Genomic DNA, 24,777 nt, shown 5'->3' with positions numbered 1-24,777 from the left:
AGGTATGTTTCAGTTAGAAATGCTTAAAAACTCATACAAGATAATTATTAAACAAAATCTCAGTCACTTAATGAAGGAACAAACAATCTTTGAAAAAAATTTCAAGCTGTAAGGAGACACATTTTTGAATTTATACAATTAAATATTACAATAACTAATGATGCAAAAAATATTACAATTATTTTCATGTAAATGTTTTTTTTTTGAAATAAAAAAACTGAGCAATTAAAGCTACACTTACTTTCAGATGTGGTGAGAGGAGCGATGGAGCTCTGATATGAAGAAAGTGAACGCTTTGATGGTGATGCAATGGCAGCATTAGCAAGAGAGTCTCTGAGATCTTCATAAGATTCCAGATAATGATACATGAAAACACAACTACACATAAATGCAACAATCACAACTTGTTCTGCACTTCCAAACCACCTGCAACGCACAAGCAAATCTTAATTTTAATTTTTACAAAATAAGTTAATATTCATTAACAGTGGAGTTAATAAAAATTTAAACCAAGTCTGACTTATAACTTAGCAAGATGCCAAATCTAAATTTTTGGATAAAAAATAATAATAATCAAAAATTTCTTTTTTGAAGAAATGCAATTTAAGCACCAAAATACTGCTGATGCTACTGTTTTTTCCCTAACAAATTTAATGAACTAAAACAATATCCAAACAAAACCAGCTCAATTCAAACATATTTAATATAAAGATGAAAATATAATTGGCAAAAGAAACTATCTTAAAATATAAAGACAAATACTTGTTCTTTTGAAAAAACCCTATTATTATTAACACTTCTTTTGCATGCACAAATATAAACAAGTAGCATTATCTGCTTGTTTTTTTTAACAAAACTCACTATATTTTGTTGAAAATCGTAAAAAAAACCTTCGGTATATTTTGTTGAAAATCATTTTAAATTACACTGAAAGTAAATTAAATTCTTAAAAAAAATTCAAGTGAAATCAGTAATTAATTTTTTACAGCTTATATAATTAGAATTGTAATAAAGAGCCATAGGTAAATTAGTAATTATGACAGTAAGGAAAATAATTATTTCAGGAATGTAACCAGTTTATATGACTTATTTCATAAGATACTTCTTAAAATAAATCTTTGTTAATGACATCAATATAAATGTCAAATACTATGATTTCTACAGCAATAGAAAAATATAGCAAAACATAAATAAGAATTTTTCTAAGACTTTTTATCTTATTTGAGATTTTTTATTTTATTTAATCAATGAGTTTTTAATTTATTCAAAGGTGTAAAAATGTCCCTGGTTTTGATGGCAGATATTTTTTATTTGAACAAATAACGTGACCAAAAAAAAATGCTAATTATTACTTTTGCATGTAAATATCCCAATTTGAAGGTTGAGTAACAAAATCAGCTGAACTAGCTTTAGAGGCTTGAAGTGCTTTACTGGCAATCAAAACAGGCCATCGACTATGGGCATGGACAACCACAAGACCAGCTGACTATAAACAAGAGAAATACATAATTAATACCAAAGTCACAAATATTTAATTAAAATAACAGTATTTCTAATAACTATTATGAAGTATAGAAATAATAACTCAATGGGATATTAAAAGTTGCTCTGTAATTTGCATGAATCACTACGAAAAGAAAATATTTTGAATCAAAAACATTCTTTAAATGCTAAATCAAATTGCAACTGAAATCTATTTAAAGTTTCACAAATCTATTTATATCTCTATACTCACAAATCCAAAAGTGTTGTGGTGTTAATGCTCATACAATTCATTCTTTTCACCATATTTTTTTTTATCCCATTTGAATTATGATAAAAAACCACTACTCTTAATTAATAATGTTACTATTGAATTTATGATTAAAAAAAATAGTTTTCTTCAGTAAATATAAATTTTAAGGGATATAAGTGTCATAAATAATTTATTGATGAAAAAATTGGACAGAGTACATTAAATAAAACACCAGAATCTGACGATTCCAATAGAGACAAATTTAAGTACGAAAATAGTACTATAAGTCTCACAAATGAAGAACATATGTTAACTAAATGTATTGAGTCATTTTAAAAACAGCTGATGTTACCTAATTTCTAATATTATGACCAATTTGAAATCTGACTAAAAAAAATGGCATAAAACTGGATCAACTTATTTCGTGATATTGCATCATTATTTATGCTTGAAAAATAAAATACAGATATGTCACTTTTCTGAAACTTTATCACTATTCATATTAAGAAATTTAACTAATAATTTCATGTTTATATGTTTAAGAAATTGCTTTCCTGATTATTCTTTGATTTTGATTTATTGACATACCCCAGGTATCGAAGATATACTATACAATTGAGTCCTGATGTTGCAAAACTCAAAAGAACAAGGCTATGTAAACAGATAGTAATTGCCAAATAATTCAGGTGAATTATTAAATACAAAGAAAATTCTGTAAAAGCAATGTTCACATTGAAGTTACAGAGCATTTCCATCTTTTACTATCATGCCACTTGCAAATTTTTTTTGTCCTTCTGCACAAGGATATATATATATATATATATATNAAAAAGGTAAAGCCTTATAAAATTACCATTATAACTTTTACACGTTGCAAGACTGGATTTGGTTTTTGTTCTTCTTCCTGCTGCAAGATTCTTGTCAAAGTGCTGAGATGCCATACTGGTCTTCCTTCATCTCTGTCACGGTACAACTACAATAAAATAAGTAATTAGGCAAAATTACACAATACAATACGCAATAATATTAACTATATTAATTTAATTACTTTGTCACAAGTTGGCAAATATGTTTAAATATTAAAGCAAAATTAAGCAAACTCCTCCGTTTGCTCTTTTCACTCCTTGATAGATAATTATTATTTGTAGTGTTTTCAAATGTATTTCCTGGAATCATAAGTAGGAGAATTATATTTTATTACTTTATATTACTTTGTGTATGGAATCTTTAGATAATTGAATTTTATGATTGCGGGAAAAAATTCTTCAATTTGCTTAAAAAGTTCTTGAGATCTGGTAAAATAAGCAAAAAGTAAAATTAACATCAATGAAACAAACCTTTATTAACAGAAAATACGCTTTTGTGTCTGGTTTCATTACTTAAAATATTGCAGTGTTCTTTCTAAGCATTTATAGAAGGACAGTCGCCCGGCCTGTATTTTCATCCGTATAATTATATATATATGAACTTTATTAATGAACTTTTTAGTGATTTTAAATTTTCCCATTATTTTTTTTAAATAAATACCTTTTAATTAAAAATGCACCTTTAAATGTTCACTTTCCTAAATTTTCAGTTTAAAATATAAAGAAAGTTTTAAAGTTGTTTATCAATTAATCTTTTTATTGGGTTTACTTTTTCTTAAGAAAATTTATATACAGAGATTGTCTTTTAGTTTGCTCTTCAATTATTTTTCAAAATTTTAACATTTTGATAGTGAGCGAGAATTTCTTTGTGAAATATACAGATAAAATAGCATAAGAGAATAATTTAAAAATTGGGGATTAAATTTTCTGTTATTATATAATATTAGACATTTTGATAAATTTTTACGGTGGTAAACAAATGCCCTCTCAAAACTCAACGTGCCCTTTTCTGTGAGGAAGCATCCTGCCCTTTTTCATACTTAGGAAGAATTCTGCTATTGTTTAGTTAGAATATTCAAGGTTTCCCTCTTAAACTATTAAAATTGAGTCTTAATGCATGTAAATCTGATCATAAGTAATAGATAAAAGTTATTCATCATGAGTAAAGTGGTCATGAGTTTTAAAAAAAAAAAATTTTTTTTTGCACACAGCACAAGCATTGTAAGTCTCAAAAAATGTTAAAGTTAGTGTAAGTTAAAAACATAACATTATCTTGCATTAATGTTTAACCCATATTTATATTTTAGTGAATGAGTGGGTACCTTGTACCAATTAATAATTTATTTAACATTAACAAACTTATCAATAAAAACTTTAATTCAGAAAATGCATGTAAAAAACATCAGAGGTATTGTTTAGAACAGGCTTAAATTCATTACATACCTCAAGAATAAGGGATAAACATGCAGGGAAAAATATCATGAAAACAAAATAGTTGACGACAGCTGAGATACAAGCATATCTGCAGAGTTCTTCTAATCGTTTAACACCTGCAAGTAATAGAAATGAAACTGAAATAAAATTTTTTCATTAATTTATTTATTTTTGTAAAAGATTAGTTCCTTTTTATTTGGATGAGAAATTGGGAAATAGTATTTAGACTTTTTTTTCTTCTTTTCAATGAATACACGGAAACAGTTTTAAGAAGCTTGTAAATACTGGGGAAGTAATTAATTTTGATTTGGCTAAATACACAATATTTGGCCAAAAGCAACATTTCTTTAAAATAAATCATTTATAAATATTTTTTCCACATAAATAAGTTTATTATATATAAAAAATATTTAAATATGTTAGAGCAAGAAATTATTTAAATATGTTAAAATAATTCTTAATTATTTTAAATTTGTTATTAAATACAGGATTTAAATAAGTACCCTCTACAAAACACATACTGGAAAGTAAACTCACCTGAAAGAGTACCAACTCCAATGACTAGCGTTTCAACAATTGTGTCGAGAGTGATAGTGGGCCCAATAATTGACATTCCTTGAGCAATATTTTCTCTTACTTCTTCCTAATACAAAACAAAACCAAGAACAAATTTAAAGTTTAAACATTTAATACTACACGAGTAACAAAATAAAAATATTGTAAGAAGCACAATTGCAAAGAACATTGTAAAATCAATATCATCACAGTAAAAGAAAGCATAACAACGCTGATTTTTGTTTCAATACCATAAAAAAATCTTGATTTAGCAAAAATGTTTCATATTGACTTGCTTATTAACAACTTTAATTTCTTTTGTAAAAGGAATTAATGTGATACAAAATATAAGATCCCAGAAAAAAAAAAGATTTAATTTCAGATTTAACGTTTTTAGTTATTGTTTAAAATTGTAGAAACTATTTTTTGCCTGCAACAGATAACCAACCACCTCTATATTACATTAATAACTTTTTTTCAAGAAACTATTTTTCATGAAGAAAGAGCAAGAATTGTAAAATTTCTTATATCCTGACAAAATAAAACATTTTTCACAGGAAATAAATAAGCTAGATTTAAAATATTTTTAAGCTTTAAAACTCGTAAAATATAAAAATATGAACATGAAGTTTAAAAATGTCTCTTTCACTTATATTAAGTACAACAAAAAGTCATTAATAACAGCTGATTAACTTGAGAAAAAAAAATATATATATGGCATATTGGTATACATACCCTCCAACTTATGAGGATTTTGAAAATAATTCTTTCTAGTGGTAGCGAACCAAAGTAGAAATTTTTAAAGCAAATGGATCTCTCATAAAACTTTTATCAGAACTTAAGAATCTAGCCATATGGCCTGCACTTTTATAAGTAATAGTGAACAAGTTACGCTAAAATTAATTTTTTTTTAAACATTAAGACATTAATTTTGCTACCGTCTGAAAAGAAGATTTCTGAAACTACGGAAATTCCGTAGCAGTTGGAGGGTATGGGTATATATATATTTATTTCTATACAAATATTATTATAATTAACATCAGCCACTTAAAACCATTAACAGAGATACAAGACGCAGGAAACAAATGCTTAAAAAACAATTCTTAATGCTTATAGACAAAGTATATTTTTTTGGTTGGATTTCCGGAAATTTGAGTTCTGAAATTTTTCGGAAAGTAAGATTGGATTTTCGGAAACAAAATGTAAGATCAGAATTTGTTATTTTTTAACTTCAATATCTAGTTTGTATTCTATTTCGTACTATACATTTGTTAAAATGATTTTTCCAAAAGATAAAATTATTTAAAAAATTAAATTTGAAATTTTTTTAAAAGCATATAAATTTTAAAATAATTTATTATCTTCAAAAATAAAAATAATCATTAACTTATTATTAAAATGTGAGACAGAAGATTATTATTCAAATTAGAGCTTCAATCTCTGAAATGTCAAGTTTCAGTAATATTTTACAGCTAACAGCTTAATATTCTCTTAGGAATAACCCTTAAGATAAATTCTAATTAGAATATACACCTGTGTTGAAGAGCTTAGAGCAAACTGTGCAAGTAGACCAGCTTTTGTTATGTCCATCAGTAAGAAGTAAAAAGGTAAAGCCTTGCTGACAAATACAAAAGAGAGAAATAGATTAGATATTAATAAAAAATGCTACACACAAGCAACAATTTTAAATTATATTACTTTATACATACAAATGTTAACAAAGAAAAGAGGAAAGAAATGTGATATTAAAGACTAATATCGCATTTCTTTCAACCACTTCTCAACATTATGCAGTCTTGTTCAACGTTACTAAAGTTATTTTCTTTTTAAATAAATAAAGTGTTTTAACATATATTATCAACACAATAAACTTCTGATAACCCATAAAATATGATATCATGGTAAAAAGTTTGCAGATAGTCCAGTAAAAACAATAAATTACACAAATAATAAAAATGTCTATGAGCAGTATTCAGTAATAGTTAATGCAATTTTTTATTTAATTTACAATAAAAACAAATTTTTAATTATACTAGATTTACACATTTTTGGAGTACTTATCAGTTAATTCCTTTATTTAAAGAGCATCTCTTTAACCTGTTCAATTTAACTTTATCTTACTTATATGATATATTAGTATAAGATATATGATGTTTAGTATAAGATTTGTTAGTTTAATAATATAAATATTATTCGATTATGATACTTTAACAGTTCCTTAACTATTTTAATTTATTAAATTTGTAATTTCCAGTTTTAACTTTAAGAAAGATATTTTAAATAGCTTAGAAATAAATACTATTATTTAGACCAGATTGCAACGATAAGCTGTTTGAAAAACTGCATTAATATCTTATATTTCTTTTCGTAAAAGAGTTTCTTCCACTCAAGTTGGAAGAAGCTTATTTTTTCTGGGCCATTTTTTCCCACAGTGGAAATAGCTTCCTTGACTTGTCTGATTTTCACACATTGTTATAAAATAAATAAATCTAAAGAAAACTCACTTTAGCTCTGTGAAATCAGCCTCCCACAAATTTGCTAGGTTTATGCTGAATACTAAACATGGCACTACACAAAAAACAGCAAAAAGTCCACCAATTCCTGAAATATTGTATTACACATCATGAACTGCTAGAAAAGCTTGATTAAATGAAAGACAAAACTGATAATTTGTCTCATTTAATAAAGACTACAATATAATTCAGAGGTATTTGAATGACATAATATAAAAAATATGACCTGATTATCACATGCATTTATAAATCAACTTAACATGTTTCGCTTTTTCTGAAAAAATTCTCAGCTGCATCTTATTTTCTAAAAAAAATTATGGTCTGAAAATAACATAGGTTTTGAAATCTTACCAACTAGAAAAGATGATCCTAAGCTGTTGAGTTTCAAGAACTGGTGAATGCAATATAAGATTGCAACACATCTTGCAATTGTTAATAGTACTAGTTCTACTCCTTTGTTTTCCTGCCAATGGATGAAACAAAAGTTATTAACAAAAGATTATACGGAAAAACTTAAAGCATTACTTTTTAAATAAATTAATAGGCTATTAGTACTACATCCTATATCTTAATATCTACCATATCATTTATATATATCTTTTAGTAATTATATGAAATAGGTTGATTCATGTAAATGTATCAGCACACCATGATTCTGCCAGACTTGAGATATTGCGGCCAGGAATTCCTAATTTCTGGGTTCTTTTTTATTATGAGTGGGTCTTTATTTAAAATAATAAGTGCCCCATTTAAAACAAGAAAAAAAGTTTTATTAACTTATTGAATTTTTTAAAAAGAGGAAGAAAAAAAAAGAATTGGTAATAGATTCAGCAATTGTTCAACAGAATTAATACTAAAATTAGTTATCAATTGATCTAAAAAGATCATAACAGGGGTCTGACTAGATTTTTCTGAGAGATACCTATTTTGTGAAAATTTAGACATAATTTCTGAAAATTAAAAATTATAATAAAAAATCAACACAAAAATATGGTAAAAATTTGAATTTATCGTTTCTTGCGGCATACAAAAATATAATTTTAAGAAAAAGTATTTTGTGAAACTACCGTTTTTCCTACAGTTGAATTTGTGAAGATACCGCTAAATGGTAGTAAATTTAACCTGGACAGACCCCTGCATAATCAAGCAATTATTTTAAAAAGGTAATACAATGCAGTATATTCTTTTTGATATGTTATGATTTGCTTATTTATAATGCTGATTAGAACATTTAAAATACTTCGCTAAAGATAGGATAAAATAATTATCACTGAAAACTAAATAGTAGGTATGTACATGTTACTTGTATATTAACAAATTTAAAAATAAAATATCAGCTTTAGCATAACTTAAAAGATAACAACAAATAATATGAAATTATTGTGTTCCCTCATAGGATATATAATCGAATAATATAAATTTGTTTACAATTTATTAACCCTTTTGCTTACGGCGTACCATTTGTACCATTACATGCGGTCCACATGTTGTACCAGCCGTGAGCAAAAGGTTAATAGATTTCGGCAATTTGTATACATAAAATTTTTTATTAATAGTTAAATAAATACTACTATTAAGTTGCAAAAATATTTTTCAAGTGATTTGGAATGAAAATTTAAAGGATGCATTATATATATGCAGGGCCTGCGCAAAGCACTCGACACCGCGCTAAACGGGATAAAATAAGAAATTAGATGAAAAAAATTGTGTTTTGTAGAATGATTTTAATTCCCTGGGAATCTTCTACGAATAAACCATTATGTACAACTCCCCAACTGTAAAATGACTTTTGATTTGAATTTAAATTTTATAAAATAAATCAATATATAGTAAATTTGTACTTGATTTGAAGAAATTTTTTTTTTAAGATTTGCCTTAGGCTAAGATTTATGAAATTTGGCTGTTTTTAATATTTGGCTAGTAATTCCCTAGTGCGGGCCCTGCATATATATATTAGGGCCCGTACTAAGCATTTGCCAATCTGCGAAATTCGATAAAATCATAAATTTGGCAAATAAAATCGTGTTTTGGCGAATGATTTTTACTACTGGAAACAAAAATGGATATTAACTCGATCTCGGTAATTTCGATTCAGTCGATTTTTTAAGTAAATCAGTATTTTTCATTCGATTACAGTAATTTTCGGTAGATGCACCGCATAACCAATAATTTGGTTCCAATAATATAAACCTGAAACAAACTACCATAAAATAGTTTTCTTTGGGGAAAAAAATTAATAATAAAAATTAAGATTGCATTTGGCAAAGACTTTTGAAAATTGGGGAATACTTTTGATATTAGGTTAATTTCCTGGCTAATAATTTGAAATCTCTAGCGAGAGCCCTGTATATATATATATTACGTGCCCTCAACATTATAAGCAGAATCTCTGATTACATTTTTATGAAAAATTTATAAATACCTCAGAATATTCATATTCTGGGACTCTGGAATGAGCTAACTGGGCATTTAATGAAAATTTAGATGGGATTATTATGAAGAACAAGGCAATGACTTCCCAAGGATGCGATGCAAAAAACCATCCAAGACGAAAAAACATCTGTGAAAACATGCTCAAAGGATGTTCAATTGATCTAAAAAAACAAAAGAAAAACACATTTAATTATAAAAGATTTTTTTAAAAAGAAAATTGCAAAGTAAGTTCCATATACAACAAAACAAGTTGGCTAAAATACCACCTTAAACAAAATACTATATTGTTGTACAAAAATTTAATTGAGGAAAACAGTTTGAAATCTAAGTTTATTATAGTTAAACCAATTTTTATCATAAACAATATCACCAAAAGTATTTAAATGATCCTTGTTTAAAAGAAAATACATACGTTTATTCATTTTCAGAATAATACATAAATAAACTTGAGAACATAAAGTTTCATTTGATGCACTTACGCGAAGGGAGGAAATCAACTCAGCATTATAGAATAAAAGTACATACATAACATGGCTTTTAATTCCACACAAAGTAAGAAAAAAAAATGAGCATTGAATTGAAGGAAAATCAACAAATTGAAAACTAATGAAACCTTTCTGAATCAAATTTTAAAATAAGTTAATTCAAAAGTATAACTTATCCGAAAGGCGATATGATCACTCTAAGTAATTACCCTTTGCAAGATGTTAATTAAGAATGATGCAATAAGGAAAAATCGTAAATTACTTAACAAACAGTGTTCGATTAAATTTTTTTTAAAAAAAATACTAAGCATACCAGCATTAACGAAATCATAAAAAAAAATATCTAAATTTTCATTGTACATTTAAATCTAATTATTGATTTTTAGTAAAAGGATCAAATATTTATTTCATCAAACATAAAGCTACTGTATTAAAGAACTCTAGAAATAAAAAACTGCTAAATATAAATAGTATTCAATAAAATGTTATTTTTTTAAAACTGGAGAACGTTTTTAAATTTCAACTTTAACATATAGTAACTTACGTAACCAAGGTGAATAATTAAAATTTAACATGCACCCATTGAAAAACCAATAGATATATGTAAAATTAATACACAAGATAATATTAGAAATAATTTATCATCAAAATTACGACAATATGGGACACAAACAGTTTGTTAAAAACAAAAATCGATAGAAGTTGTTATAAGCATACTTACCACAGGTGATGCATGATTGAAAAGGAGAAAAAATGAAAAAGAGAAAGGCGGAACCGGAAGTCAGCTGACATTCCATTTCTTCCGGTACAAATGGCATTCATTTATTTATTGAATTTGTCGCAAATTTTAAATTTTATAGTTTCAAAATGTATTTTAAGATTAAAATGCTATAAAACCTCAACGAATACTTTGCACCAGGGAAATAAGAATGTGAATTGAATGTGTAAAAAAGTTATTGGTGGTTATTGATTGAATTGGAATGGAATTATGCAATAATTTTTGCTTTTTAAAATGATTGAAGATGAAACACAGAAAGATGCACCTAATTCAAGAGTAAAATTTTCATAAATGTGAATAAATTTTAACTTACTCTTCATATTTTAAAATATTTTTTTCCCATTTATTTATTATAAATTTTAACTTATTTATTGTACTATTAACACTTTTCACATATAGATGGCGAGAGTAGTTAGATAACTCTTCTTGATTGCAGTGAAAATAATAAATCAGGTTAAAAATAAAATAAATTTTGCAGTTTTTTTTTAAAAAATTAAATGAATAAAACATGAAGGTTATGGGTGCTAAAAACATGTCATTAATATGAAACTTATTTCTTTTCGGTAAACAGATGGAGATTCACATAAAAATATTTTTTACTACAATTTTAAATGAATTGAATTTTAATATAATTTTTTTAATCTTTGGATATCAAGTACTAATTATGTTAAAAAAAATCACAAAATCTTTATCATATTATTTTAGTTATCATAATTTACTTAAATCACATCTACTTTTTTCTCTTTTTTAGTGTTGTAGTTAACTATTTTTTCAGCTGAGAAATGCTAAAAATTTTAAAATTTTATCTATGTGTGTGTACGTTTTTTTTTCCTTTAAAAAAAAAAAAATATGTATAGATGTGTAATACATATTTTTTTACAGCCGTTTATTTAGAATTCTCTAAATTATAGCAAACTTAAAAATATTGCTTTTCCTACTTAATTTAATGAAAAATTACTAACTGAATAAGGCATTCACGAATTCACATTACAAATTAACACTGAAAAAAAAAAAAAAAAAAAAAAAAAAAAAAAAAAAAAAAAAAAAAAAAAAAAAAAANTTACGAAACTCAGAAATCTTATTTATTTATTCATTATTATTCTATTCAATGATATATTTATAGAAATTTAAGGAATATATTTTTTATGTTGTATACTTACATAATATTGCACATTAGCAGCATAAAATAATTAAAAAAAAATCCTATTAAAAATCAAATCATAATAACGCTTGAGTTCTAGAATAAGAGATTATTTTCATACGCTAATAAGTTCATAGCTTTTCTTTTCATTGTTTCAAAAATGTTTGCTAAGTAAATAATTTAGAATTAAAATTTTATGCAGGCTTGCAGTGTCGTTTTCACGCCCCGGGCGATACTGAAAACAGGGCTCTTAACTCCATTTTGGAAAAGGAATAGCAATTTAAAAAAAAAAAAAGTATTACTTATTTCTCAGTTTGAATTGTCTGGCTGGTGTAGTCATTACGTTGTATAAAATTGCTTTTAATATTTTAAATTATAATATTTCTACCAGAAAATTATAAAATCTGTATCAACCCTAAATGCTGATTTAATAAACATATGAAGAAGAAAAATAACAATTACTAAAATTCAAAATCTATTGTTTTTGCTGTTTAATTTTCTATAGAAATTACAGCCGATGAATTTTCTCTCTCTTATGCCATTGTAGACCTGAAATAGGTTTTTAAAGCTTTTAATTTACTAAAAAACGTTCTCTACTTGTAGTGGGATAGTAAAAAAAGAATTCTTAAACTTATCCACAGGTTAGGAAATTCTTTTAAGATGTTCTTACGAATGAACATCATGAGATCAATTGAAGAAACATATTATTATTTCTTTCTTATTATTGTGCATGTTTCAATAATGTTTTAAAAATATTCTCGATTCAATATCAGCCATTTTGTTAGAAATTATTTTAGAAAATGAAAAAAAAATTGCCGTTGACTGCCGTTATAGAATTTATAGGTTTGTAAACATTTTTATGCATTTATAAACTCATTCGCTGATTCGACTATTTACTAAAGTGCCTTTCAATGACTAAACAATAAACAAATTCACTGCTATTTATTATTGCCCCGTTGTTAACACACCTTTCACTAATCCACTTGTAATAAAATGTTTATAAAATATATACTATCTTTAATAATTTAAAAGAAACTAAAAATGGCCTCGTATAAAATGCAATTTCAAAAGAACAGGCTGTCGTCGTAGTAATAAGAACATTATTTATTTAACTTTACTGATTTGAATCAGCATCTTAAACAACAATGTTGATAGTTTAATCGTAATAAAAATAGTGATTTAAATCGCTGCTTTTAATCATTTGATTTAAATCTTCAACACTCATTGTTCAATTTAAATTTTAAAAAAATCTTTGACAATAAGTTAAACACTTGCACTTAGCCTGACGTAAACTTACCCCTTAACCACATAAAAAGAAATCTAACCCAGGACTATAATTGCAGCCGCGTAATTTCAGTTATCATCCCCTGATGGCCAAAGAAGTTATAACACTCGTCCTCACTGTCCTGAAATAAAACTTTCTCCAGGTCATATTTTTAATTGTTCTTCTACACTGGCCCTTCTATGACATCGACCTAAACAACACAGACTAAGAACTGCTCTATTCGCCAAAAGTTTTTGACATTGTCAAGACTGTTTTGGACGCCTACGGTGCTATTTGATTCCTTCTGCACTACTTGCACAAGACAAGAGTAGCAACTCACACTTCATTATTTATTGGCATCAGACAATTTCGTTAAACCATTATAATGCTTATTTCGGTATTATTCTATATAATTTTAAATGAAAATGTCAAAAATATTGGAAATTATTTCCAATTTATAACCATTTGGAGGTGGAAAAATGACGGAGAGTACACGCGATTAGTCCGAGAGTAATATTATTCAATTATTTTACAGCGGGACATACTTTTGTTTAATTGGAAGAAAAAAAATCCTAAATCCATTATTCAGTTGCAATGTTAGTGATATCGAAGCAATTTGAATAGCATTTGTGCATACGTTTTATGAAATCTGCCAAGTTTTGTATTAGGCGGAAGTAAGAAAATATCTCAAGAATGCATTCATCATAAGTAAAATTAAGAAGAAATAATTCACGGTCACACACAACTAATAAAAATGCTACCATCAATTCTCCTCGTTCCCGATAGAATATAATAGTTTGCGAACTGAAGTTCCGCTAGGACTGAAGGAGACGGATTTTGTCTGAAATTACTTCGAAATGAATAAGAACTAAAACGCATTTATTTTTTTAAAATATTTCAAAACTATTTTATTTATTTATCTATTTTTACTTCATTTAAACCACTTCATGTTACGACTTAAAAAGCAAATTAAAATTTTTAATTTTTTTTTTTGAAATTTGGATTACAGATCGATTAAAAGAGATTAAAATCATTCCTGCGCGAGTGAAAAAATACTCAAAAGTAACGAGTTATTATTATTTAGCTATTATTATTGTTATTATTATTATTTTAATCCTGGACATTACTTTTTTTACACGAAAATGCGCAAAGTACTCCGCTCTTTTTTTTTTTTTTTCTTTNCCAAGTTTTTTCATCATAGGGTTATTTAAATCTACGTTAATTTGCGAAGAGAGAATTTTGACTTGTATACGTAACATGATTTTAAATGCTTATATTTAAACTAAAGTGTCTGATTCATTTCTTGTCACTCTTCTCCTCACTTGCTCTAAATTTCACAATTTTTCTTTTAAACGTGCTGTCATCTATCTCAATAAGCTTTTTTTTCTGAACATTGAAGAGGATTTTTGCTGCTTATTTGCATTACAGTTTACTTTATCATTATAATGATTTTAGAGGAAATCTACATTCGCAATGCCTGTTTATCAATTTGCATAACAGTTTACGACCATAACATTTTTTTCCCGTCCCCTTATCATCATTTAACTAACCAGTTTGCAAATCCGTTGTAAGTACAAGCAGGACATTTATTCAGTGCTCCAAGCAACTGAATAGTTTTTCTTCTCTTTCCTCTTTCTCTCTCTTCTCTTTTCTTCTTCTTTTTCTTCTTCTTTTTTCTGTATTGAAACTAGAAACTATTATTTTTTAATTTATTGTATGTATAAAATAGAATAGAAGGCAGCTGCCTCTCCTTTCTCAGGAGGGAATCTGACGAAATTACTTATAAAATCATTATAATGCTAGAAAATAAGCTTGAATTAAACATCTTTCGGTGGTTATTTTAGCGTGGTCTGTCTTAAAACTTGACATTCCTCATTTCTAAGGGCCACGAATGTTGTGTAAATAAATTATAAAATTAAAATTTTTAGAAAAAATGAGAAAAAATAGATGTTTTTTACTACCAGAAATGAAATTTGGAAACGAAATACAAAAAGAAATATTCAATTAATTACAGAGACAAAATTCATTCAGCAATTGATTTTCCTAGGGGTAACGCAGCGAAAAAATATATTTAAAGGGCCACTTAAATTGTCTAGAGAGCATCAAAATCTAGCGATAGTTCTGCCAATTTGTTTCTTTGTTTTGCAGAATTTTTTTAATAATAATTTTTGTTACCAATTTGTACCCATTCTAGTTAGCCATTTCATTTTATTTGTAATAATAACTGTTTTGCTATCCGTTTCCCCCGGTAAATTACTCAAACTTTTTAATCTGCGTAACTCTGAGGTAAAAGTAAAAAAAGTTCAATAGCTTGCACTGCTACTTTGTGTCAACATAACGGCATAGTACATGTGATATAATAAAATGGGAGAAAAGTTGGTAATAAATATTTAATATAGTTCTCAAATGGCTAATTCGAAATCATTTAGTCTGAATTACGCGTGGAATGGTAAAACAATTCCTAATTCGAACATTCTAACCTAAAGATGGTAAAAAAGTCCGGAATTTAAAATAATTTGAGATGTTTTCTAATTAAATGAGTGAATTCAAATCTAAATCGCACATTCTCTAATCCCTAATGGGTTCGCTTCCTTTTTATATATCTTTCATAATTAGCTGTTTTGAAAATGTGCACCCACCGAGATAACGGAATTCCTTATTCAGGTCGATTATACGAACGACGCACAAAACCAACTGAAAAGATCCTTCCCTTTCTAAAAATAGAATCTAATGCCGCTGGATGAATATCGTCTGACAGAAGTTGCGACATGCTGCTGCAAAATCAACTTTTTTTTACTTTTTCAAATAAAACTTTTGTAGAAGTTGCAATTTAAGCTATTTAATGAAAGGACCAATGCAGTTAAATGAAGCTGAATTTATTCAGAAGAATTATCGGCTTTCTAATTTTATAGTTCCTGTTAGTAAAGTATTGGTATTAAATTTTCTTCTATAAGAGAATTTCTCTAAACAGAAAATACGCATCATTAAATTAATGATTTGAAATAATATCCACTTTTGAATGGAAATAAGATTGCATATGTAAAATGGAAAGTTTGCATGTTTTCGTATGTAATTCTTCAGTTATTAAACAACTTTCACTCAACCTGTCCAAGAACCTCCCCGTTAATCAGGGTTTTATTTTAACAATCACAACAGGAATGTCAAGTTAGACGACGAGGACAACTCCTGATCTGGTACCTCTCTCTCCGAACTTCCACTCCACAACCAACGAAACAACTTTCAGCCACAACAAATTTCCCGTGCATCTTGCTGCGTATCACACCGGATATTAAGTCGGCTGACAAGATAGAACTCACAACTCTCAGATCTTCACAGATGGATTGAATAATGCCTTTACCGTTTACACTACCTGAGTGCATCATTAATCATCATTGTGCACTAATGTGTAATGATTTGTAAGTCATGAATGCGCAATCATCAAAATAAACACGTTAATAAATGTAATGTATATGTATCTGCTGATGCTCAAAAGCCATTATGCACATAACCGATAGCTGATCTGCAAATTAACTAAGGTGAATTGAGAAATGAAGCATTTTACTTATTTATCTGGCACTTTAAAGGATCACCCTAGTTAATCTCCCTGTCATCTCGATAATCGTTGACTTAGCTAACACTGATCTCTTCACTAAAACGAAAACATACGTGTTACATATACTCCGACTCCACGCTTAAGCTCATCTTGTTGTCTGGCTTCTGTCTTCTCAAGAACCACAAAAAATGTCACGTGATCGAGCACAAAGAAAGGTATATTTGTGCTCGATCGCGTCAGTTAGTTACCGAATTCAATTCACTACAAAATAATAATTTCTTTTAAATTTTTTCCACGCATGCGCAATATAAAAGAACTTTTTTAAATTTTCACATCTTGGATAATTTTAAGGACTTTTTTTTTCTCAAAGTTTTAAAATAATAATTTTGTTATTTATTAAAAATAGATTTTAAAATTTTGTTTAATTTTATGGAACAATTTTAAAGCTAGAGCAAAAGACGTAAGACAAAAAAAGAGGTTTTTTTTAATATTAAAATGTCCTTATCTTTAAAAATATTTAAGCTAAGTTTATGAAATTTTATGCAATCATTGCAAATAACAGCCAAAGCAATCGAAACAAGACACGAGCTTATTGCTATATTTTCTGGCATAGGGTATTGAAAAATATTTCTTTTCATTTGTAAATTATTACTGGTCACTCAAACCTCTAAAAGCTTTAAAATTTAATGATAAGTATGAAAAACAGCATGATCTAGACAGCCTTAAAGTACTAAAATAATCTAAGTATCTCTTGAGTTATTTGAAAGAAATGTCACAAATTGAAAGTATCTCTTCTATTATGATAAGGACATATGTATATGATGACAATTAAAAACTTTAAAAAAATTATATTTAGCTTCGAATATTTTAGAATTGAAATTATTATACGTAATAAAAGAGAGGACACGAAATATGAATTATAAGAGACGATACAAGAAATATTTAGTAATAAAATCGAATAAATATAAGTGAAAATGTATAGAAGCTTAATTAATCAGTATGAAGAAAAAGTTATAAGAGTAATAAGACAAGAAATATTAGATACGAGAGAGAAAAAATATGAGTAAAAATAGTAGAAACTAGAAATGTTAGTAATAAGAAACAATAAAAGAAATGTGGGTAATGAGAGAGGAGACAAGAAATATGAGCAATAAGAGTCGAGACGAGAATATGAACTATAAGAACAGAGGCATGATATACTTACTACCGTTTATCTGAAGATATAAAACTTTATTTGTTTAAAAAATTATGAAGATGGTATTAAAATTTGAAGTTTCGAAAGCTCAAAAATAGGCGTCCATTATCACGATTCGCCAAACGTGAATGAGAAAAACAAATGTGAAATGAAACAAGAAATTTAAAGTTGTAAACTAAAAAATGGAAAATATTGCCGGAAGAAAAACTAGAAAGCCATAGAAGCCGAGATTGAAGCAGAAAAATGTAAATAAATGAAGATGAATAAATCAAAATTAGAAAAACCACAGTGCTGGACTTAGGCAAATCAATGCAAAATGCATTTTCGCGCGATATGAGAGGTCATGAGGAATTCATTGCGTTAATTTTGCCAGCGTTTATTATTCATTACCCGAGAAAGCGTTAATAAAATAAATCTTTTGCTTTTCGTTTTCTTTCTTTTTTATGCCATTATCATTATTATTATGTATTTTATTTTAAAATTTTCAATTTTTATCAATGTTGTATTAAACGCAGGGGCTTCAGAAGCGACGAATTTTTGGGTTTAAGAGCCCCGTTTAAATAATCGCCAAAAAATACGACTTGTTTTCTAATTGTACGATTTTAATATTTATAATTAGAAGTGTGGAGTCCACTGCCCTCAGGAGCGATTCAATAGGTTATTGCATTTATCAATATAATTGGAAGAAAAAAAAGGAGTTTTCGAATTTCCAATTCCAAACTCAGAAGTAGTTTTTTTAAAAAAAATTAGAGAATTATTAATAATATTAAAAAAAAAATTAATATTAATCTCACTAGCTTTACAAGAGTTTTACTAAAAGTTTAGTCCACAAGAGTTAACTTTCATATTAATAAAGAAGATAAACCAAAAATCAAAAACATATCTAATAAATATAACTATTATATCGCCATTTAAAAAAAATTTTTTTAAACAAGTTTCGTAACTTGCTGCATTTTCTTAAGATTTTAATTATAGCCATCGCAACAAACTGCGTTTCATAAATTACCAATCATATCATAGTAAAGGCTAACAGAGAGGGCCATAAATAATGAACTTTTATATTTATTTACTTCCACTTTCACTTGCACTTTGTTTTAATCTTCTAGTTTCATTCTAAAGGCAGCTCTAATTACACAGAACCATGCTTTTAAGATTAGCTTAACAATGAAAAATAAATTATTCTTAAAAATATGTTATCTACTAATAACAATGAAGCGTTATACAATCCTTTGAAAAAGGCGATTTCTAAGTTAATTACTTGTATGTAACAACAAAAATTTTTGAGTAGAACAACCATTAAAAATGAAGATAAATATTAGAAAATTTTCTAGCAAATCGTTTTCGCTGTTATATATCTTTATAGTAAAGTAAACAGCGTGTAAAAATACAATGGGTAAAAAAACAATTACTTTTTCTGCCATGCCGTTAATATTTATAATCCTAAATTGTGTATTCTTAAAAAATTAAGTTAAGATTTTGGATAGTCAACAAACATGAAAGCAAAAATATTTTTTAATAATAACATTTTGTTACGATGATTAAAAACTTCTAATTTATTTAAAGCTTTTTTTTTTTTAAGCTTGATGTGTAATGAGTTTAATATTCGCGTTTTTTTTCCTTTTTCTTTATTTTTTGTTACAAAGTTACATATGTGTTTAACAAATGTGTCTTGTTACAAATACATCATAAATTAACTATAATATTTCGACCAACTTAACTATTGCATAAAACAAATTTATAACAGAAAATTTCTTGCAATTACATGCGAAGTTTGGTCAATATTTTCAACGAAATAGGTGGTAATTATCTATCTTATATATATAAGAAGAAATAAGTATAGATATAATCACAAAACTGATTAAAAAAATTTTTCTTCTTAAAAATTCGGAATGAAAATTTAAAAACGAATAGTTCATTTAAACAAATTGTTCTGTATTTTTTTTTAATTATACTCATAAGCATAATAATTTAGAGCTATAGTTTAGTTTTAATAAGAATGAACACAGGAGAGAGATGCGTTGCTCATTGCTCAATGAGTTGCTCATTGACCCACCTAAATTTTTTATTTAACTCTTAAATACTTCCCCCGTTTTTACTTACTTTGTTACTCAGCCGTTTTTAAATTATTTTCTCACTTAATTCTAATATTTTTTAAACATTTTATGAGCTTAAGGTAGAATAAAAGTCTTAAAACTGCTGTGTCTCCAAATACTAAAATTTATATCTGTGTATATAGGAAAAGTTTATGAATTATTTTTTTCCAATTCTAATTTCCAAACAGCATTATTGACTTGTTCATAATCAAATCGTATTGCATATAAATTGAATGAAACGATTTACAGGGCATCAAAGGTTTTATAGAGTGTATGTGTTGCGTATATATATTTTTTAACTTTATTTTGAAAAGAGTATCAACATACATACAAAGCAAGACTAAAATGCATGATAAGTACCCATTGAGCGAGCAAAGCGAAGATACAAAGCAAGACTAATATGCATACTAAGTATCCAATGAGCGAACAAAGCGAACTTACAAAGCAAGACTAATATGCATACTAAGTATCCAATGAGCGAGTAAAGCGAACTTACAAAGCAAGACTAATATGCATACTAAGTATCCAATGAGCGAGCAAAGTGAACTTACAAAGCAAGACTAATATGCATAATAAGTATCCAGTGAGCGAGCAAAGCGAACTTACAAAGCAAGACTAATATGCATACTAAGTATCCAATGAGCGAGCAAAGCGAACTTACAAAGCAAGACTAATATGCATACTGAGTATCCAATGAGCGAGCAAAGCGAACTTACAAAGCAAGACTAATATGCATACTAAGTATCCAATGAGCAAGCAAAGCGAACTTACAAAGCAAGACTAATATGCATACTAAGTATCCAATGAGCGAGCAAAGCCAACTCGGATTGCTTCGCAATTTTTAAAGCAGATCGAGTTTTCCGTGTGAGGATCACTAGTTAATAATAGTTACCGGTGTTATTATTAATAATTATTAGTTAATATTATTAATTAATTCCTTTGGTGATGAATATAATAACCGGTTAATAATTTTTTATCATATCTAAAACAAGACGTAATGATGTCAATAAATATCGTTTTTTTTTTCCAAATGAAAATTAAAGGTAAAATTTCCATGAGCTCTACTTCAATATTTGAGACTAAAGCAGTAATAGGAATTTTTTTAACTGCAACATTTGAGTATTTGGAAACAATTGCTTAGAAATGATTGACTAGAAAAAGAAAGAAAATCGATTTTTGATAAACGAAAATTAAGCAATTGCGTAACATTTTTGTGTAACTCTCTCATATACAGGTAGATGTGTGCTGACGGACCGTAAACATTATAAAATCTTCGCTTTATGATTTAGGGAAGTAAATTCGGAAATGGCCCGAAAAAGATCCTAATCAAAACGTGATTGGAAATTCTAAAAAGAGGGCAAAATTTATTCTTTTGATGACGTCATCATATACCGCAGCCGATTACGAACAAGAAGGGAAAAAAATTGCAACTCTCTTTAGGAGTAAGATGATATCAGTTAAATGGAGCGAATAACAATGTTTCCTGAGATAGTTCGGAAAAGAGGATAGAACGAATCTATAAAAATAAAAAGAGATGTAAAACATAGTATGCTTTTTTTCTCGTTTGATGTACCGAATTATTTCTTAAGAAATGGTCGTTTTTTTTTTATTATTCAACATACAATTTAGCACAATGCGCAAAAAAAAAGTATTTTTATTTTGATTTTATAATAGTATTAAAACGTATTAGAGCTCAATCTATAAGGTTCGTAACCGCAATCTGAGATATGTTAATTAATTTGTGCTGACGATGTTTTAAGATACAAAATCAGATACAAAAACGTACTTTTTCTGAATAAAAATGCCTTTATTTTCTATGGATTTCGATTCTTTACTCTTAAGAGATAGAAGAACCCACAATTTCCAAAAATAGGGTCCCAATAGTTTGGTTAGGAGAGCAGCCGAAATTTTTAAATTTTATAATAGTATTTAAACGTATTAGTGCTTAATCTGTAAGCTTCGTAACCCTAACCTGAGATATGTTAATTAATTTGTACCGATGGTGTTTTAAGATACAAAATCAGTTACAAAAACGTACTTTTTCTGAATAAAAATGCCTTTATTTTCTACGGATTTTGATTCTTGACTCTTTAAAGATAGGATTACCCACAATTTCCTAAAAAAATAGGATCGCAATAGCTTGGTTAGGAGAGCAGTCGAAAAATTTGGTCTTTATAATCTAAATTTAATTTTTTTTTTCTATTTCACTACAACTCGAGAACTTTTTAAGCGAACGGAAAATCTTTGCACACAATTTCTAATTTATTATAATTAATTGTCAAGTTAACGTTCCATGCATCGTTTATGCATATGACGTTACGTTATGTTTGTTACGTTCCGTACAAACCAAAGATAATTTATGTAAAAAAATAATTTTTAATATTTTGTATTTGTTTATTCAATAATAGTCGTAATTCTCTTTAATTGTAAGGAATTCAATTTTTTCAATCATTTCAAAGATTTAATTTTTATGGCAAAATACAAAATTTGAATGAAATCGGTCAAACAGTTTCTGAGTAATTAAATTCTAAAAAATACATTTAAAATTTGATTACTCGAGTTTATTCAACTGATATCGTTCAAATTTTGTATTTTGTTGTTTAACATATTTTAAACTCATATCGAAATTGACATGCATTAAAATTTGAAAATACTAGATTTTATTAAATAAAATAATTAAAGATTAATAAACCTTAGATAAAAATTATTTTTTTTGTAGTTCTCGAAATGTAAGTATAAAGTAGAATTAACATTAACATCTTTCTAGCATTCGTTTTGTCCTTTTTCTTCTCGGTCAAAAAAATAAATCAAAGTTTTTTTTCTTTTCTTAAAAAAAGGATTTTAAGAAAGAATTAAGGATGAACCAAATACATTTAAATTAAAAAAAATCTCTTACCCTGGAGGAAAGAGTTTTGTGGTTTTATGCAAATTGTCGTGCAAGGATTCGTCAATTTATACACTTAATAATAGGAAAAAAGCCTGAGAGAAAATAATTTGATGGCTTGAGGTCCTGAAATTGAACTTAAAAAAAGCCTGAGAGATGGTACGTCTGAAATTGATGCAATTATTGTTCTTTTGCTTGGCACCTAAAAGCGTAATTCGATGTATATATAGGTCATTCAGACATGAAGAGTACAAATAGTACTGTAAGGTGTAATATAACTTATCAAAAAAAAAAAAAGTTTACTAGTAAAACGGAATTTAATTACGAAAAATGTTAAAAAAATTTATATATATATATTTCTTGGATATTTTTTGTGTTTTATAATTACATTTGCAATATTACAAAGAAAATAATTAAAAATAAATTGTATTTAAAAAATGTAATCGAAAAAAATTAACTTCCCTGTGTTAAAAAAATAATTTAAGTAAAATCCAGGAGGGAAGATCTACGCCTCAACTCAAAGGAGTGAAATTTTTTGAATTGATTGATGACATACAATGAGGTCACAAGAACTTTCATTAACTGTTCAAAAAAAAAATTAATAACAAAATTAAATATTGGTTTTGCTCCAAAAAATAATTTATCAGATTTCTTCTCGCGAGAAAAACTGCAACCTTAACTATGCTCTGCCTCACTTTCCTTTATTTATCGAATAATAATAACTGACTTGTAAGCCGCGATCGATTTTCAATAAATTATAATTCCAGTTTTGGCAACCAACTTCGTTCTTCAAATAAAATAAAGAAAATTGAAAAAAAAAAGATAAGGACACCACATTAAGGTGTCGACAACAACCTCAACCTTGTAGAGAAACCAATAGTTAACTAATTAAATATCGTCTGAACTTTCAACTTTCAAAAATTGCAGAGAAGTGAAATAATGTTGAACGAATTATAAATGGAATTCGTTTTGTCATTCTTCGTTTTCTAAAGGTGAAAAGAATGGCAGATGTATGAAGAACGCCTATTGGTTATTACCAGACACTGTGTCATCAATGTCGGAAGAGAATAAACATTGAAATGATAGAATATTATCCCTTGTGACCTGATGAAGAGGCTGTCTTAGGGCGTTGTTGTAGCTCTAGGCAAGGATTGTTACATCCCGATGAGATGACTCGATTACCAGTTGTTTGTTGTGCTCTAAAAATACAATATGTAATACGATTCCTTTGATTTTCAAGTTCAATTTTACGAGTCATTGTAGCGAGAGTATTTATTTATCAAATTTAACATTTATCACCCCAACGATATAGAATTATTTAAAGCTTTTCTTGAAAATAATGTTTTCTCCTCCCAGCACAGTGTCAATTACAACTCAGATTAATCAAAAAATAAAATAAATATAGGATTAAATTCCTTTATTATATCATAATTGAAGAACTTAAACGTAAAAGCTTCTAAGTAACCAAAAAAGAAAAATTAGTTTTCTCTTAGAAAAATCTTGGTTTAGTGTAGCTTAACTATACATCATTCATCAATTAAGTCTTCTAATTCGGGAGATCTTAGTGTATAAAGGATCAAAGTGAAAGTTTTGGAGACGAAAATTCAAGTGCATAATTGGCAACAAACAATCAACGAGAAGTGACAGGAAACCTCTCCCTTGTTAGCAAATTAAAAAGCAAAAAGCGTAAATGCTATGATACAAATATTTTAAATGAACACCAATTGGACCTTCCATGCAGGAAACACACCCACACATAATAATAGATCGAATTATAAACGTTCAAGTTAATTCAGTAAAATGTAAATGCTTATGCTGCAAATCGTTCACATATAAGATATACAGTGC

At 27.3% G+C, this 24,777-nt stretch overlaps 1 protein-coding gene across 1 annotated transcript in view; it reads right to left on the bottom strand.

The window, feature by feature from the left end:
• LOC107444292 (HMG coenzyme A reductase) overlaps positions 1–24,777 on the bottom strand; it is a 94,419-nt gene that overhangs the window by 15,869 nt on the left and 53,773 nt on the right. The window contains exons 2-10 of the mRNA XM_071183680.1: positions 9,526–9,697; positions 7,455–7,566; positions 7,095–7,191; positions 6,124–6,208; positions 4,573–4,678; positions 4,045–4,151; positions 2,589–2,708; positions 1,353–1,486; positions 242–426 (exon numbers count right to left, since the gene is read on the bottom strand). Coding sequence (XP_071039781.1) covers positions 242–426; positions 1,353–1,486; positions 2,589–2,708; positions 4,045–4,151; positions 4,573–4,678; positions 6,124–6,208; positions 7,095–7,191; positions 7,455–7,566; positions 9,526–9,697 — 1,118 coding nt within the window. The remainder of the gene's footprint in view (positions 1–241; positions 427–1,352; positions 1,487–2,588; positions 2,709–4,044; positions 4,152–4,572; positions 4,679–6,123; positions 6,209–7,094; positions 7,192–7,454; positions 7,567–9,525; positions 9,698–24,777) is intronic.

This window comes from Parasteatoda tepidariorum, chromosome 7 (genome assembly GCF_043381705.1).
Source record: "Parasteatoda tepidariorum isolate YZ-2023 chromosome 7, CAS_Ptep_4.0, whole genome shotgun sequence".
In the NCBI taxonomy this organism is placed as follows: domain Eukaryota; kingdom Metazoa; phylum Arthropoda; class Arachnida; order Araneae; family Theridiidae; genus Parasteatoda; species Parasteatoda tepidariorum.
This window is presented reverse-complemented; position numbering and strand designations above follow the sequence as displayed.